The 18,823-nt window shown below is 34.3% G+C and overlaps 1 protein-coding gene across 1 annotated transcript in view; it reads right to left on the bottom strand.

Annotated features, from left to right (window-relative positions):
* Positions 1–18,823, bottom strand: part of DNAH8 (dynein axonemal heavy chain 8) — a 130,823-nt gene that overhangs the window by 55,501 nt on the left and 56,499 nt on the right. Inside the window, 9 exon segments of the mRNA XM_075444284.1 lie at positions 2,595–2,758; positions 3,313–3,441; positions 5,643–5,777; positions 9,448–9,470; positions 9,473–9,589; positions 10,581–10,818; positions 15,021–15,208; positions 17,111–17,169; positions 17,968–18,140. Coding sequence (XP_075300399.1) covers positions 2,595–2,758; positions 3,313–3,441; positions 5,643–5,777; positions 9,448–9,470; positions 9,473–9,589; positions 10,581–10,818; positions 15,021–15,208; positions 17,111–17,169; positions 17,968–18,140 — 1,226 coding nt within the window.

The following is an 18,823-nucleotide window of genomic DNA, read 5'->3' as shown; positions in this document are numbered from 1 at the left end:
AGTGAAAAGAAGACAGTATATGTCAGTACAACCTAACTTGATTTTTAATCCCTCTTACACCACAATCCATAGTTAACTGAGAGGGATATACACTGGGGGAGGAGGAGTAATGCAGATTGAAATAAAACAAAAATCAGCAAACAAAATCCTAGTGACTACATTTAATTGTTTAAACAACTGTATCTTCTTCCATTTATAGGTTCAAGATGGTTTTAATACAGATCAAGATCTTTGCCCACTGTGATTATCTGTGGCTAATCTGGCAATCAAGTATGACACTCAGTAGTCACTGGTAAACATAAAAGGTGAGAACCACCTCAACCCCAGAAAAAGGGAATGCCAACTGTGAACATCAAACTACAGAAAAAAAAATCATCTTTACTTCTTTTCCTTCTCAGTGATACCGCTGAGAGGAAAATAGGACAAACATGGAAAAGCTGTACACAGTGCTCTGAGTTTTCAAATAAGACATAGAATACTAAAGAACTGTGGTACAGAGACAGCACAGACATACACTACATACTTCATTATTCTTAGAGGTTCTTAGTGATGATGTTATAATACTAAACATTTTGGAATCTGAAAGCAGCGTGGAAGAAAAGAATGCGTGATTACACTCTTTCTCTCTCCCTCTCTCTAATATATAACATATCTGTACAAACACGTATCTTCAATCTATTTTCAAATTCCCCACAACAAACTAAAAAAAAAGAACATTTCAGTAAAGGTCAGTGATATTGCTCCTAACTTTAGAGCAGAAAATAATACACTCCAAGCTGTACGACTCTTTTGCACCAGTGGGTATGATCCTAACTTCAGATTCAAATTAAACATTTTCCCTCTTTTTGTATCAACAGCATTCTATTGCATATGTAAATACATATGCGTCAATTTCAGGTAATTTGTATGTTCGTATAATATGAAGTAGTTCAGGCACTGTTAGTTCCTCAGTGTTAGACTTTGTAGTGGATTTACACTGAGAAGGCTTTCTCAGACTATAGGTAAGTAACTATTAAAGTCAGCAGAAAACACCGGCCTTCATTTTTATATTCTTGACAACTGATGGATAAGATTTCCTTTCAGATTTCCTGCACGCATGTTCTGAACTCAGCATGTGCATCTAAGGAGAGAGGAAGTGAGCAAGATTTCCAACATCCAAAATTTCCAAATTCCAGAGTTCCTCTGGGGTAGTGGAACTGGTCACAATAGCAATCTTACTTCCTTGGTTCTTAACTCAAGTTTGTTAATGCACTTTCCTGGGGAAAATGAGAAGGCATCTGCCAGCTGATTCAGAGCTCTCATGCAGGAAAATGAGGGATTCTAGAAGATACAGGTAGCGATGGTAAACAAAACTGACAGTGGTCTACTTTTTGTTTGGAACTATTTCTAACATTTACTTGAAATGGAGGGCAGTTGTTTTATCCACCAGTTTCAGCAGTGTGTAATTCATCTCTAGGTTTTATATATTGTTTTCTTTCTGTTTCAGCTGAGTACATACTAAATCCCGCATACCAGTCTTTACCTGGGAGGATTTAACTTTGTCCCTCTAATCTTTTGCAAGCAGAGATGGAGCTCCTTATTTACACCTTGGCTCTTTGTTTTATTTTAACAAGATACTAGAATAATATGGATTAAGCCTGACTGTGCTTGAATACAATGCAATCATTACGTATATATCTTGCCTGCTACCATGCCAAATCATCTGCACCAGACTGCATTTATGTAATTGACATCTTAAAATAAATAAATTTCATTTTAGACTTCTGCAGCCATGCTGAATATTGAAAAAATTCTGGTCATGCAGGTAACTCCTAAGCACTTGCCAATTCAAGGCCTTTAGGTCTAATTAAAAGCAAAAGCAATATAATATGACCTCTTTTGTCCATGGCAAAACATTTTTTACTCCTTTCACTTTGTGATAGCTTTATAAACTAAATGTAGTATAAGAAAATACACATACATATTTTTAAGAGTCAACATTTAACTTCAATGCTTTAATTATAAAGCATTAATTTTATAAAAATTATGAAGGCCCTTTCTCAGGATGTCAAGTTCTTACTGGCAGCTATAGTACTACAGAATTTCACATTAAATATGTTTCACATGAAATATGTTTCACTGTAAACGCAAAAATATTACTGGATCTTTAACATATACAGCTCATAACTGTACCTATTTTATGAATATTTTAAAGGAGATTTAGAGGAGATGGGCAATTTTTTAATCATAGGCATGTGACGTTTTTTTCCATGAGGAGATCAAGGCAATTTTAAATTATTCTCTGTGTATAAATTTAGGACACTGTACAATCCTCTTTTTTACAGGGAAAATTAAGATAATTGCAAAAAAAAATAGGTTAGAACATGAAATATACATCTATTTTGTAGTTCTCCATCCAATTACTGGTCTAATCTATCAGTACATAGTATGACATTTGTTGGAATAATACCCCAATGCAGACTGCATGTAAAAAGACCAAAATTTTTCATATTGGCCTAATAAGGTTTATTATATTAAGAAGTTTTACAAGTGTAGGAGCATAAATTAAGTAAATGGCCAAACCTACTAAACAAGAAATGCTATAGTCATTATACCTGTCAGCAATTACTCTGGTACTTTCATGTTTAAAAAGTGTTAGGAGGACCGTGCTGTTGTTGCATTCTTCTGCCTTTATAGTTAACATTTCTTGCCAAATTGTAGAAAGGTCTTGAAGGTTGAAGATATAGTGGAATTTAGATGGTGTAGGCAGCATCTTTGTCTAAAGAAAAATATCACTAATATTCAAAATCAGTAACACTTACAAGGAATCAAGAAAAATACATATTATAAATTTATAATTAATAACACCTACAAAATGTAAAAATAACAAAACTACTAGTTTTCACACACACTAATGTGGGCAAACTCTTTCTGAGAAGTCACCAGAAATGTCTCATTTATTCAGAAGTAGGATCTAGCACTAAAAGTAAAACCCAACTCTTATAATATGTAATTATTTCATATGTTGCTCTGGGCTTTATAAATTAAAAATTGTAACTTATGAAGAATTTCACTCCCTGTTCCTTAGATGTAGTGATTAGAGCTTTGGGTAACATGAATAAAACTATAGGAATGAATGGACTGATATTTCCATCCATGTGCCTTGTATACTGAAATCTGATTTTTCCAGACTGCATCTACAAAATTTTTTTAGCCCATCTTTCTCCTGTTTTTTCTCATTATAGATGTGTTCTTAAGGAATATGTGCCTAAATTACACTAATAGGCACTATGTTTAGACTGATTGTGATAAAACTTTCCCTGTATTTTACACCTTTGTCCACTGCCACAATATTCTGCCTGTTGGGACCAATTTTTTCACCATATCACATACTTCAGGGTTGAATTTTCTACATGAATGAAAGTTGTGAATTCTGTTGCATATCTTTTTTTTTTCATCTTGCTTCACATATCAGTAAGACAGTGGGAAGACAGAACACAGAATTTGAGAAATGAAGGATTAATCAAAATTCTATTATTTACTAGCAAGGTAGAACATCAACAAGCAGAACTAGTATTTTCATTATCTATAGCATAATTTTTATAAATATTGGACTTATTCAGACAGGCATTTAAGAATCTCCCTTCCAAAGGGTAGCTCTGGAAAGGACTGGAATCTGATTTCAGAGAGTTTGTCATGCACTGTCTGAAAATTTTGATTTCTTTGGATTTCTCGTAGCTAAGCTCAATTGTTTTATATTTGCAGTACAACTGCAGACCATATAGAGGTGACTTAGATTCCTTTTACAATGATTTCACAGATGTCTTGCAAGCTAAGTAATGCAATATTTAAATATTTTGGTGGCAATAGTCTTTTAAGACTGAGTTTTGAACTGAATAAGAAGCAGGGTGCAAGAGACTAAGAAGACATTGATATGTAATTGAAATATATCTTCAAAGTTCTACAGCTCTACAGTTATTCTAAAGGTACTTGGAACATAAACAGTGGCAGAAGAAACACCTTACACGATGGTAGCAAATGTTGTCCTTAGACAAATAATTTTTTAGTTTTACAAACATAAATGTCATCCTATATTAGTAATGTGGCATGTGCTGTTATAAAGATAGAAGTATTAATAGCATTTTTGAAACAGAAAACAGATGAAGTTTTGTCCAATGTTTTTGTCTCCTTTTTTCACAAGAGAAAATAATTAGCTGAATGTTCTAAGATAAACACATACAGAACATTGTTGGCATTAATGTGTCATTTTGGAGATACGTGATTAAGGTGAAAAAGAGAAGCCACTAAGAGAAAGTAAGTCATTACATTAAGAAATTAAGAACTTTGTAGCACATCTAACACATCCAAAATCAACCAATCTTTCAAACATCTTCAGAATGATGACTCAAAATTGAAAACTATTTTGAGTGTCTCTCTTTTATGTGTTTAGAAGCATTTCAACTGTTTTTCTGCTCCATCTCTCTCTTGGAAATCAGCAGAGTGAGCTATGTATTCAGGCAGTAGCTGAAACGAAAGAGGATATCTTCTGAGGTACTACAGGAATGTAGCAGAGACAAGGCACATTAAGATCCTTTCACAGACTCTCTGTACCAGAGACGAGGAAGTCTGGGTTTTGTTTCAGTAATGTTCTAGGGACCCATAACACACCAAGTCAAGGACACTGAGACAGAGGTACTGATTATTCAATTAATCTTGCATGCATGAAAGGACACCTGCCTTATTCTGTCTCACAGTTTCATATAAACCATGGCCAGAGACCTTATGCATAACAGAAAAGTTCAGCAGATATTCAATGAGTTTGGAATTAAAGAAAATAGACACATAAACCACTACTTTTCACCATTTTCTTAAGAACATTTACATTAGCTTCTTAAAAAAGACAGTTGATTTTGGGATGGAATTTCTAAGACCTGTTCCATGAGTAGACTTTTCAATCAAGAAATATTCCAGGATGATTACTTCATTCTGCTGCTGCACTGTCACCATAAATTCATTGTTTTGGAAAGGTAATGAAGCCAATTGAACTTAGAGGATCACATTCTAGCAAATTAGTAGTATTGAATAATAGCATAGTGGTATAAATAATCCTTTCAATTACTTGAAAAAACTATCTGTAGTATTTATTTCCATTTATGTGGATTTTTTAGCAATTATATTGGGAAAGGGAAATCTCTACAGATTTGCGATGCTAGAGAACTTAAAGACTGGGTTTCTGATGCTGTAGTCACTCCTGAGCTGAGGAAAAATAAAAGGATAAATTGAAATCTGATTTTTTATTTAACAAAAATTAAAATTACAGAAATTAAAGAATCAGGAAAATACTGAAGGACTATAACCAAAAATCTTCATTAATCTAAAATGAAAAGGAAAGGTCTTCAGCAAAAAATGGATTCTTAGAATTCCGTAATGAAAAAGCACATAGCAATCATCAATACACATATCTCTATGTGAGTGACTATATTCCATTCTGATTTGTAAAATTTTTTATGGAATTTTCTGAAGTGTTTAAGTGACTTACTTGGAGGAAAAAGATCCTTTAGACTTTATTTCTAAACCATTTCTTTTATCATCAGAATTAATTACATTTTAAATACTTAGCAAGGAAATGATACACAAGAATTGTTTAAAATCTATATTTTTACCTGAAACATAAAAGGTTCTGTGTCAGATGAAAAGTTTAAACATTTTGACAAATGCTCTTCTGGGTTGTATTGCTTCATACATGCCTTAATCACGACTGTCTTTCCAGTCCTCTGTTCTCCTATGAGCAAAACTGCCTGTAACAGATATTTCAACCACATAAGTAGTATCTAAGCTTACAATTAAATATGCATAACGGACCTATTTTAGAGAAACGGATACTTTCTGTGTCTACTTTTGAATGACACATTATTTTGGTAGGTTTTTCCTGTGTCACCATATGCAGTGACACAGTATATGTTTTTCATCTTACCCAGACTCTCCAAGAGAAATAATTTACAGAGTGAAAACAGAACGGATGAAGCCAGAATGCACTATAGGTTTTTCTTCCCTTTGCCTGACTTCTTCCACTTTCTAACCTGTTCACCGCAGCAGTCTTTTGTAGTGGATGACCCTAAGAAGGCTTTCTTTATAATGGAAAATAGTCTTTGACATCTAATTTGAATATAAAATTTCTACTATTTGCTTTTGCTACAGGTATTCCTTGTGACACATGCTTGTAATAGAAGGATAGTTCCTTATTGCCAGACTGTCCTTAAAGCAGCAATACAATGTAGATTAGATTCAGCTATATCCTCTCTCAAGCATATTACTAAAAGACATACTCTAAATGTCTGTAGAAATAAGATGTAACAATAATTACAAGTAAGAATAACAGATGCTGATCTGTGTACGGCAGTCTTAACTGACCCAGAAATATCTATGGCTTTGTGGCAAATGTTAGTAAAGGTAGGAAAACAATTAGACAGATAAAAGATTGTTGCTTTCCAACTCCAGAAACGGAGTCCTTTTTGAAGCTCCTCTTGTATTTCTGTATATTGTCTAAAATACCTGATCTAATCTTTCTCTAAACTGACTGTGTGAGGAGATACATAAAATTGATTTGCAGTGACTATTGTACTGCTGATGTCCACTTCAGACAGGCCAGTGAAACTGGCAGGAGTAGAAAAAATTTAAACAATGAAACTCTGAAGTGTGTTTTACATTCATCTCACAAAAGGAACTGAGAACTACTCCTACTTAATAGCAACAAAGGAAAATCATCTGTATTCAAAGCAGGCAGTTGTTCTTCAACTTTCCTCAAAAGAATACTATCCTTCTTTCAAGGAACACTGGTTCCTATCCACCCTGTCTCTTTTCCTAAACTGGAATTTTAAGTCTGTTACACAGGTTTCCCAGCCTAATTATGCTGACATAAACTGACTTAGCAAGAAAGGCCTTCTGAATCCTTAAAGAGTCCATGTGTCCTATGACAGCAATATTTTTTTAGAATTGGAACCAAACTTGACCTGTGTTTTCCTGAATTTCATTCACTGACTGTCATGGACATTCTTGATTCTTTCTCTAAACATCCATGGAGGAATATGAAACCAATGCATTTTTTTAAGAAAAACAAAAAGATGATCACTGTTGCATAGGGCCCTTAAATCACTTAGTCAGGATATCAAGATTTGACAAAGCAGATTTTGGACATGGATGTTCACAGAATGGTCAGGAAATCTTAGAATTTTTCCCAAAATTTGTTTCTTCTTACTGATTGTTTTACTACTGGAAACAAACTCCCTTTTGAAGAGAATATACTTATTCTGTCTGCTTATCACCGCAGTATTTATAACAGCAGCATTTAATGCTTCTATTATGGCACTTTAGGCTCTTACAACTCATACTATCTTAACTTATGCCTCACTATATATATTTCTATTTTTTAAAGCATTTTTACTCCTCTCTGATTGCTTATGCAAATTTAAGGTGCAAAAAATCTTGTTTCAACCTGACATTTTGATAGCAAGCATTTTATTTCTGCTTTCTCTTAACATTTTATATTAAAATATATAATACATAACTTATTTTCTGGTTAGTCTGTACACTGTCATTTCCCTAGGAAAAAATAAAGCAATAAATGTGTTCAGAAAGAAGACGTTATTTCCTGGTTTCCTTCTTATCTTGGTAAAATATGAATCTAAATCAGAAAGCTGCTGAACCGAAGACTTAATATTTCCTTCCTTTCTCTTAAGCCGTCTATAGAAATCTCCCATTTCATCTGATGAAAGTGAGCTAGATAAGAACCCTGCTCTTTTTTCAGACATGTAAGAATCCTCCATGTTTTTTCTTTCTTGCTCAGATTTTCACCCTCCTTATGTTTTTGACAGGTGGTATTATCTTCATTATTATATCCACTCCATGAAAGGAATTTAATCAGTTTGCAAAAGGGAGTATGTATTTATTTATGAAAGTGACCACTGAAGTTGATAATGCAGGAGACCCTTGCAGGAGATTTTAAATGCTCAAGTACTGCTGACTGACTTGCTCCTTCTTTAAATTAACGCTCTCCAACAGATAGCCATAATGATACCACACGGTCTCATTCTTCACCCTGTTTTTGAACATCCAAGTGATCCATTAACCATGATAACACAGATTATAGTAATAAACTTGTAGAACCAACAAGTGAAGTCAGACCTGTAAATCACTTTGGTTTCATCTAGCACATGTAATCCAGCTGTAGCTGGAAAGAAAGTTCATGCTGCTGTGATCTGATACAGGGGAGGGGGGGGGGGGAAAAAAAGGTATCTCTAACACAGTGCAAGATGTGATTAAATCAGATCTTACCAAATAAAAAATGCTTGAAAACAAAGCAAGCTGACTGCTTCCATGGAGGGGAACATTCTGCTCAACAGGGAAGCATAGACAAATCCCATTACACAATGAATGCTGAAACTTTTCAACTCAAGAGAGGAAGATATAAACCGTCCACCACAGAAACACTGAACTATGGAGGATGCCACCTTTCAGAAACTCTTCTTGGAAGATTTCAATGTTTGTTACTGTTATTGCAATGATGGCCAAATGAACGTACCTGGAAATACAATCAATATCTCCGAAGGCATTAATGTACAAAGATCAATTAAATGTTTCCAAATATAAAGGTTTTGCATGTTCTCATAATTTGTACCAGATACAGCAAAGACATTGCCACATTATGGCCTCTGGAACAGTTTCATCAAACCAAATCAACAGGTCCTCTGTCCAAATCCCAGAATTTTACAGAAAAAACAGGTTCCAGCACTGGCTCCTGCACTTGTAGTATTTCTAATCTTGGCTCCAGCTACTAAGAAGTCATTACAATGACTTATATTTCGCAAGCTGACACAGATTTCCACAGGAAGTTGTTAGGGTTATTAAGAGCATTGTACTAAAGCAAAATGTGTATTTTTCAGATCCTCCTCTGTTTGAAAATAGGCTTACATATGTTTTAATAACTACTGCTTAGTGTGGCCTGAGTCAAAAGACATGATACCAGATTGGTCCTATTGGTTAAAGCTGTATTGAGGAGTGTTCTCTCCTTTCCTGTAGTTGTGGCTACTACTGCTATTAACTACAGATTTCCTAATGAGAGAAAAAAAATAGACTAAATGCTAGGAAATTCCATTTTTAATGAACTGCCGTGTGAAACTTATTTTCCTTGTTTCCCTACTCAAGAAAGCACAAATCAGAAAAATTCATATGGTAGAAAGACTAAGAACAAGGTAACCATTTTAAATATTTTGCCCATGCACAGAAATAAGTAAAGAGGATTCAATCTAAGAAAATAAAAATAGAGCAATATGCAAATAATGATGCACCTGGCAAGCAATGACTAGACACAGAGAAAATGAAGAAACGTTGCAACTCCCAGTTTCTTTATGAGTAGATTTCTACTTGTTTCACATAGTAGGCATATACTTCAATGAGTAATCCTGTATTTACTTTCTGTTGTTTTGTAATTGTGTTATCAAAAACTGAGTTCTGGCATTGTCAACATTCGGAACCAGAATAGACACATAGTCTGGGATATCGTCTGTTGGATAAATGTATTCCTGAACTCTTTTACTCCAGTGCTCCCAGTCACCTGAAATGACAAAAACAGCAAAATATCTCACAATATTTTGATTGTGTTCAACAGATTGCTAGCATATACACAAAAAAATAATCCTAGATTTTACAAGTGAAGTACTACAAAGCACAAAAAGAGATAGATTTTCTCAAACCTAGCTAAAACACATCTAACAAAAGACATACATTGTTATGACCTCTAATTAGTGTATAATGCTACTAAATATACACATCTTTCTTAAATTTATATATAGATATCTAAATAAAAACCCCAGAAGAATGTTTACCTAGAAACTCATTCTCACAGTGAAATTATAGAACATGGGAATATGAATTGTGTATGTGTACTCTAAATCAACATTACTGGCAAAAAAAAAATCTGAATTTGGACACATGAGAAATAGATGTATTCATGTGAAAATATATTGCAAAAGAACAGTAGGTTCTTTGGGAAACTGGGGGGGGCGTGAGTGTGTTATTTGAACTATAAATTTCTTGTGGAAAATATAACACTATTCAAAATACCAATATTCACAATATTCAAAATATCACACTATTTTCTCAGTTTTATAAACTGTAAGATTCATTACTGATTATGAGACATGGATAAATAATTATTATTAAATGGAATTAAAATTGGTATGTATTTGCCAATGAAAAATACTAGCTGTAAGGAAATAAAATATAAACTTAATACTAATTCAGACTAAACCACCCTAAGCATAAATAAACTGAAAATTGTAGGCTGGTTAAGTTAATAGAAAAGAATTCTGCAAGAATGAAATTAAAAACAAAAGAAATAAGAAAATGCTTCTGTAAGCACTCTATCCCTTCTCAGCTTCACAGAGGTGCTGCATACAGAATCTGTGTTACCATTATACTGTCATCAAAAATTTCTGCTCATATGACTGTACAATAAGGACTGAAAGAGTAATATTAAATTTAAAAAAAGCTATACTCAGTTTTAAAATGCCAGTATAAAAAAGAATGTTAGTATTTTTTCTTACCATAATCAGTAACATAAAATTCATACATCATTTGATTGGTGCCAGGGGAGATTTCTGGCAATTCTAATTTGTTATCACGAGCTCTAATGAAGGCTTCAAGTTTATCTCTACTGTTCAACTCCAGAAGGGCACCTAAACTCCACATTATTGCGAAGCAGAACAATTTATGCAGATGAAGTATAGTTGATAAACCACCTTCTTCTTTTGATGGAATCAAACCCTCCAGAAGATTAATAGACTGAAAATATTTTAAAATATCATGCATTAAGAAAATATTACATAAATGCTTTTCATTTTTATACATATGTGTATGTGCATTATTTCTATGTGTTCAAATTTTAAATCATAATTTGAAAACCGATACAGGTTACCAAAGAATAACATAAAATTCAGAACTACAAATACAAGAAAACAGATTAAAGACATCTATATAAAGCTGGTAAAATTTTCACAAATCCTGAAGTAATTTGATCATCAACTATCCTTTTAAATTATGCCTACAGAATAAATGTCATTTAAGAGCTAGGGCAACAAACGGCTTTCTAAGGGATTTTATAATATGTAGTGGGATATTCAGAACGTCAAAAATAGGTGGAGCCTAGCCATTTCTTTACGTTTTTAAGCATGGAAGAATTTTCAGCATCTTTCTAATGTATTTATCTTAATTATGGTCCATTAATGCATCTATCACATTAACTTCTATTTCGTGTTAAAAAAAAAATTAAACTATCCTGTTTTATGATTGCTTCACTATGTTTCTAAGGAACTGTATTCCAGATTCCAGAAATCTAGTAACTTGCTATCTACGATTCTGAGATATCACTCATAAAGACTTTTGACTGTCTCAGATAAGGCCACTCATATTCCCTTTCTATACAAGGCAGTGTCAAGCACATTGTTTCAAAATATGCCTTTTTAACAGTGAAGTAAATTTTCAGTCAGCTCTTGGTATTAGTATTTTTTATGCTGTCATGGATCTCATACCTGTAATGGAAAGTAATGCAGTACTATATAATATTAATGCAGCCTAAAGGACCTAAATAAGTAAAATACTTCTGATTACTTTAAAAATAATTTTTAAAAATGATCAATCAGTATCAATTACACATGATAATGTTAAAATGATGTCACTTCTTTTCCTGGAAAGACAATTGATTTATCTAATTATTTCCAGGACAGGCTGTGTCCCAGTTTATCTGTACAAAATCTTCTTGTTCCTTCAAATACAATCTCGAGTTCAAAATTTCACATGATGCACTGGGTCTTAGCAATATTCTGTAACACGTTTTTGGAGAAAGAAAACAGAAAACATTAAACTGACTTATAAAAACACATCAATGTTGGCAACAAATGACATGACAACTTCAGCTTGCCCAGTATCTTATCTGCAATAGTGACCAACCATGGACACTTAGAGAAGGGTAAAAACAAAGAAAATATTCTCTTGGCTTGTCATGGTACTTACTGCTGGTACCTTCTTCAGCTTGGGGCTTTCTTAACCAAATACACCTTTTCTGGGTTTAGTAATCATCTATGGATCTTTCCACCCTGAAAATATCAAGACTGATCTTGAACCTACATAAACTTTTATCATCTATAACACCCTTTGGCAAGATGTTCCATAGGCCTCCTATTTATGGCTTTGAACAGTTTGGTTTGTCCCCTTTGTGAACCCATTCACGCTTATCTTCACTGAATTTCATTTGCCATTTTATTACCTATTTATTCAGTCTCATAAAGTCTGCCTATAGTTCTTCATGGTTAGCTGTTTCGTCCTTAGTGCCCTGAATAATTTAATATCATCAGTAAACTTCTTCACCTAAAACTTTTCCAAATTGTTTATGAACACTTGGAACAGCATTGGTCCCAGCAAAGGTACCTCAGAATCAGTGGCAACCTCTGTCCTTCCTAAGAGCCGATACTCCAATCACACATTTCCTATCTTCTAATCAGTATCTAGAAATGATCCCCTCATCTTCTGCTATGACTGCTTAGCTTTCATGTAAATCCCTGGTAAAGGACTTTGTCAAACACCTTTGTTCCTTCATGCAGACTGTATCAATCAGTCTCCTTTAGCGACAAGTTTAATGGCTCTTCCAATAGGCTTGTAAAGCAGCATAACTCTAAACAAATCTGTGTTGAATCTCCTAAAATAAATTATATTTGTCCACCTAATGAGGTGTGCCAGAGGATGGTAAACAGCCAAAAGAAAAGCATACAAGCAAAAACAGCAGAAAAAAGATCATCCAGGAACAATACTAGAATATACACAGTTAGAAAGGCAGTAGAAATTACAAGGAGGAAAGCAAAGATGACATCACTTTTTACACAAAACCCTTATGAAGTTGTTATAGATTAAAAACCAGCTTAAATTGCAAATGCTAACAAATGGCAGATAATTTGGTACATGTGCATGTGTGGGTGAACATCCAAAACTGAATTTTAGAACTCAAGCACAAGTCTGCTATCTGCTAGATGCAGCTGGTGTGAGATGGTTGTACATTTTGAAAACACCTGAACTAAACAAAAGCGGCATGTCCTGAGTCACACAATTAATAGAGAGACATAAGACACAACCACCTATAAAGAGGCTGATAAGATACAGTGCTTCTGCACATAGACCATTTATGGCAAAACTGGGATCTTAAGGTTCTGGAAAGAAGAGATGGTGCAGAAAAGAAGGGTCCCCAAAAGAAATGATCTTGGAAAAAAGGAGACCAGAAAGAAGGAGATGAAGATCCCGGTTGGAGGCAATATCCTGGAAACAGAGGAAGATCCTGGAGATCAGAAAGATTCATGTAGACAAATGCTGGATGATGCCAAGAAACCTTGTCAAGTAATGCCCAATCCTGGTAGCTGCAAGCAGCTGCACACAGAGAAATCAACATGACTTTTTGCCCTACTTTCCCACACCAATAATGAAACCCTTGCTGAGAAGAAAAATCAAGACTAAGTGAATGTAATACTGGAGGAGGGAAGCAAGTGAGGAAGCGAATCTGTGAAATGATCAAGTAGGGTAAGAGCCCTGGTCTCACTGGTTCTCAGATGAACCTCAGCATGGAGATCCACTAAAGGTTATTTACTCTGTTGCACCTTCAACAGAAACTTAATGGAGATTTTCATTCATGGGAAGAAACATTCCATACAGATTAAATCAGGGAAATATTTCCCTGACCATGCAATATGAGTAGAACAGTGACTTACTCATACTTCCTAACAAGCCCTGATCAAAAATAACATAGAAACTTCTAGTCCCACAAAAAGTCTTCCATGAAGACATCAATTCAGTCAGAGGTTTCACAGAAAACAAATGTAGAAGAAAAAAATATTATCTCTCCCTAAAAATTTTGTGCATAGTACGTCCACCTTATTTATCATCATAAATTGGAATGTTAGATAGCTTCTGTTGGTGGACTTCAATTCTGTAGATAGCCTAATTCCATTTGATACTGCACAGTAAATCTTTGCAGCATTTACCATAGCTAATAATTTGCAGCAAAATATTTCAAACTGTTGAATATCTGAATATTTGTGTTTCACCCTTGAGTAATGGTTCACAACTTGTGTAAAATTACATGCACTGCCTTGCAAAAAGGTTTGTGCAGATTATCCATTCAGTTGTGGGACCTAACTTTGATCTATATGTACTGCAAGTCTTTTTCACTAATAGTCATTATAAGAAAGGGAACAATGTATCTCAGATACCATCCATTAAAACTTCATGATATAAGAAGGACAGTTCTGTCATAATGACTACACATTCTAGGACTGGTGCATAGAGCAGAATGGTTCCCTTTGCCACAGGAGGCCAAAAGTGGGCATCCAGTGTTATATTTACCAGTTTAGATACATCCTGTGTCAACAAATGAAAGGATCTGGTAAATTTTTGCATAGGTTTTGAGAAGACCTGCTGTCACCACAGTATAAGGAGGGTGGTTTATTCCAGAATCATCATACTTGTCTTCTGTAAATAACCTTGAAGAGCTCTTTTTATATATCCATGTAAAGTACCCATTAGATAAAACATACATCCTTGAAAAATCTCTTTCCTATGTCTCCTGCTCGAAGTGAATGTTCTTTATTTTTTCCTACAGTGTCTTTCTCACTAATACTGTTAAAGTATTTCAAGCTATGGTAGCAAAGTGTACCGGTGTCTCAGTCCTCTTAGTGAGCACAGAGAATTCTGGAGGTTTGGCCAAACTTCTTAGTGTACATAATGAACTGCAATACAGCAATGAACTATGAACACTTTCAATAATCTTAAAGTAAAACTGCAGGCATACAATTAATGAATAATCAGATTATTTATGTGTGCCAGTAGTTTAGTCTAATTCTATAGCAACAGCATCACTTAATAAAATCGGTTATTTTCACCTTGCCATTTAATTAAGTTGTATATAGTATAATTTGTCACTTCTTTGGACTTCTTACTACATTTACCATTGTTAGGAAAATTCCAAACTCTGGATTTAAATTTACACAGTTACCATCAGAAAAAATGAACTGCTTTTTTCTTTCTTTTCTTGCTGTTAAAATAATATAGATTTGTTGTGCTGCTACTGATAAGACAGGCAACTCAATTCGGTTGAATTCATCAAAACATCCCCAAAATCCGGACTGTGCAAGACCTAAAACAGGGACAGAAAATTTTATTATCTATCTGAACTAGATGACATTTCCTTTAAATAACTAAATAAGACTGTTTTTGTTTATTGCCCTGTGGCCAAGGCCTATTGTCTTCCAATCCACCTGACTACTTCCATATCAGTCTGAATTAAAATAAGTTGATTTATACAAAATGCTTAAAAGTGAATCAAAATCAGAAAAAAATCTTTTGACATCTTATGACATTTGGCAGATCTTTTGTCAAGATATTTCTGTGAATGTAGCCTTTTATTGTAAAGCAGCAATTAAATTATTTGCAAACTGCTGTATTGTTTATCTAAAAAAGTAGAAATAAGTGACTTAGAGTTACAAAGAACTAGCCCTAAATGTTACAACAAAAAAATCTGAAGTTCTTTATTTTCATTTGGGTTTTTCAGCTTTCACAATGCTTTTAAATCACTTTTTTGTCACCTCTTATAAAGTATAAAGGTTAAACATTGAAACTATTTTTGCACTAAGGGTTTAAATAAAACTCTGAATCTCACAGGACAGAAAATATTAATCTTAGAGTATATACCTCTATGCATAAGCATTGCCATTTTAACTCCACACTAAACCACAAGTTTGTCATGTACAGGATATTAATAACACACACAGTGCGGACAATGCTCTGTATGAACTTGGCTATGAAAGAAAAAGAGGAAGACAGAGAAAGAAAACTGAATGAAAAGAGAAATCTAGAAGCACTACATTAATAACAATAACATTTTCACAAAGGATTAATTTCACAGTTGCCTAATTTCAGTTTGGAAAAGTAACATGTATTTAGTAGCAACTAAGAGAATTGTTGTTCCTTTAGCAATATTTTGTGAGAAAATTTGTAGCAGCATTTTTTTTCCGAATGATATTAAAGTACAACTAGGAAGTAGTTTTCTTTCCTGTATACTGAAAGACAGTTATTTAAAAGAGAAAAATTTATACAGTTCCTTCCAGGTATATTATTATTACACAGTTAAGTCAATCACTTTAAAGGGATTCTGTCATGTACTCAGATTTTTTTAAATTTTAATAGCTTGACTTTCAAAGGGGCACTATGTTTATAAAAATATTTGCTTGCTAAAAAAAAATAGTTTTTAAACAAAATTAATAGTTTCATCCCTTGCTTCTCAATACATAAAATACCATAACTTTGCAAAATGAGCTGGCAGAAACATCATGAAGTTCAAGTCCTTTATCTGGAACAGAATATCTTCATGCAGCAGTACAGGCTCAGTGCTGACTGGCTACAAAGCAGTTTTGCAGAAAATGACCTCGTGTCCTGCTTAACAACTGATTGAGCATGAATCAGAATTATGCCCTCGTAGCAAAGGAAGCCAGTTGCATATTGGGCAAGAGTGGAGCCAGCAGGTTGAACAAAACCATTGTCTCTGCTCCGCACATCTGATATAGCAGCTGGAGTACTGTGTCCAGTCTGAGGCTTACCAATAGAGAAGAGACATTGATATATTGCATGAGGCCAGCAGATGGTTGCCATGATGGTCAGCGGCTGGAGGACGTAACACAGAGGGAGAGGGTGAGAGAACACAGTTTGCTGAGCCTGAAGAAAAAGCTAAGGGGAAAGTCTGTTACTAATACAAGGTACTGAGACATTGGAGACAGGCTCTTCTCAGAAGGGTAGTGGAAGAAGAAAGAATGGACACGGGTTTCAATGTGAGCAATTCTGAGTCAATGAAAGTATAAAAAAATGTTACCATGAGGATGGTCAAACACTTGAACAGGGGTCCAGAGGTGTTGTGGAACATCCATCCCTGGAGATACTCAAAACCCAACATGAATAAGGTCCTGAGCAACCTGCTCTTCAAGGCAAAGTTTGGGGTAGAATTTAACATTTTGCATCAAAATTTCTTGATTGTTGAGGGCAGTACAGTTCACTGCAGAAATGTACTGAACTTTCCATGTTGTCACAGCAGCAGTTCTACATCTTCTGGAGAAATAAAGGGGTTCAAAAAGCTGTACAGACACATACTCCAAATAAGTAGCAAAGTGTATGATTGTAAGTTGGGAGTTGTTTTTGGTTCTTGAGGGGAACTTTTTGCAAGCGAGGTAGCTTTTGGCCTTCTATTTTCTCAGTTTGTCAAAAGCGACATCTCAAGAAAGGACTAAATGGAGGAAGAGTTTTGACAAAAAAAGACGCCATGAAGAAAAAAGAAAAATACTTCTCATTGTTAACCCACATTTGAAACAAAATTAATGGTCGTTTGCTTGCCTGGCTACAGAAGAATGACAAGTCAGTGAATACAGCTCGGACTTTGTCAACATCTAGATTATTTTGAAAAAATCTAAACTGTTTCCCATTACAAATAAGATGACAGACACTGACTGGTTGTCTTAGACTTTCAAAGACATTGGTAGCCACAAAATCTTTATAGAATTCCTTATTACAGAATTTCAAATGTTTGATCTAATCTTCTCATCGGTATAGACATACTGCTAAACTATACATTACTACATAGCCTCAAAATTACTCATTTCTGTTACTAAATTTTTTTTTTTTTTAAGACTGGGCAGTGATAAACCTTTTCAAGGAATTACTAAGTGTATAAAATAGTGAGACTCTATATTACCTTTTCTCAAAGAGCATGACTAAGCAAATGTATGAGAAGATTTTCATGAACAACCTAGCCTACATAGGACTTAATTCAGAATGCACATCTTTGAAGATATATGTTAAATAAACACACATATATTAAAAGTATTCATTACGTATAATTGTTTTTCTAACCTGTCTGTAAGAGGTGTTATAACCAGACGATCAGTGCAACCCAGAAATTCATTTTGGTAAATGAAACCAACATCTGTAATGGATACCAACACTTGATAAAAATCCTCTTTAGAGTAGAATCTAGACTGCTTTAACCATTCAAAATCAGTCAGTGATTTGATGTGCATTTTTAACTTAAAAGAAATTAAATAAATATATATGTTATAACTGAGCATCCAAGTTTATTGACTTTGATAACTATGATAAAATGCTTACTTGTATGAGTATAATGAGGGATTACTCAGGCTGAAGTTCATATGTAAGTAAACTGAAAAACATACAAGCATAGTATACATCTGAACATATTATGTGAAACTGATTAAAAAATGTCTTGATCACTCAACCTGATCATCACAACATCTGTGTTAATGAAAAAAATCTTAAATTGCTTTGGTAGTGCAGCTCGGCCTCCATGTGAAATTAGCAAACAATACATTGTTAAATCCACCAAAACCATTGGAACAAAGGACATGATGAAGGAAGGATCTGACTGAGGCATGGAAGGAAAATTGTGTAGAATCTACTAAACCTGTGTTATCAACAGTATAATATGTGAGAGATGTAGTGTTGAGGCATAGCATTCCTCTAAGAATAAAGGAATGTAAATAATTTAGCACAGTCTAACAAGTTCACATATAGAACTGGCATTATCTGTTGATTTTAGTAGGCTTTTTTGTTTGTTTGTCTTCTATGTATTCTCCTTAGGAACCAGCAAGAGAATCCCAGTAGCCTGATCTCCAGAGGAGTAGGAAACACAAAAAGAAGAAACTTGGAGATATGGAAGATGTCGCTATCACTGCAGTAACCCTAGAATGAG

The sequence above is a fragment of the Opisthocomus hoazin genome, chromosome 2 (genome assembly GCF_030867145.1).
Source record: "Opisthocomus hoazin isolate bOpiHoa1 chromosome 2, bOpiHoa1.hap1, whole genome shotgun sequence".
Taxonomy (NCBI): domain Eukaryota; kingdom Metazoa; phylum Chordata; class Aves; order Opisthocomiformes; family Opisthocomidae; genus Opisthocomus; species Opisthocomus hoazin.
This window is presented reverse-complemented; position numbering and strand designations above follow the sequence as displayed.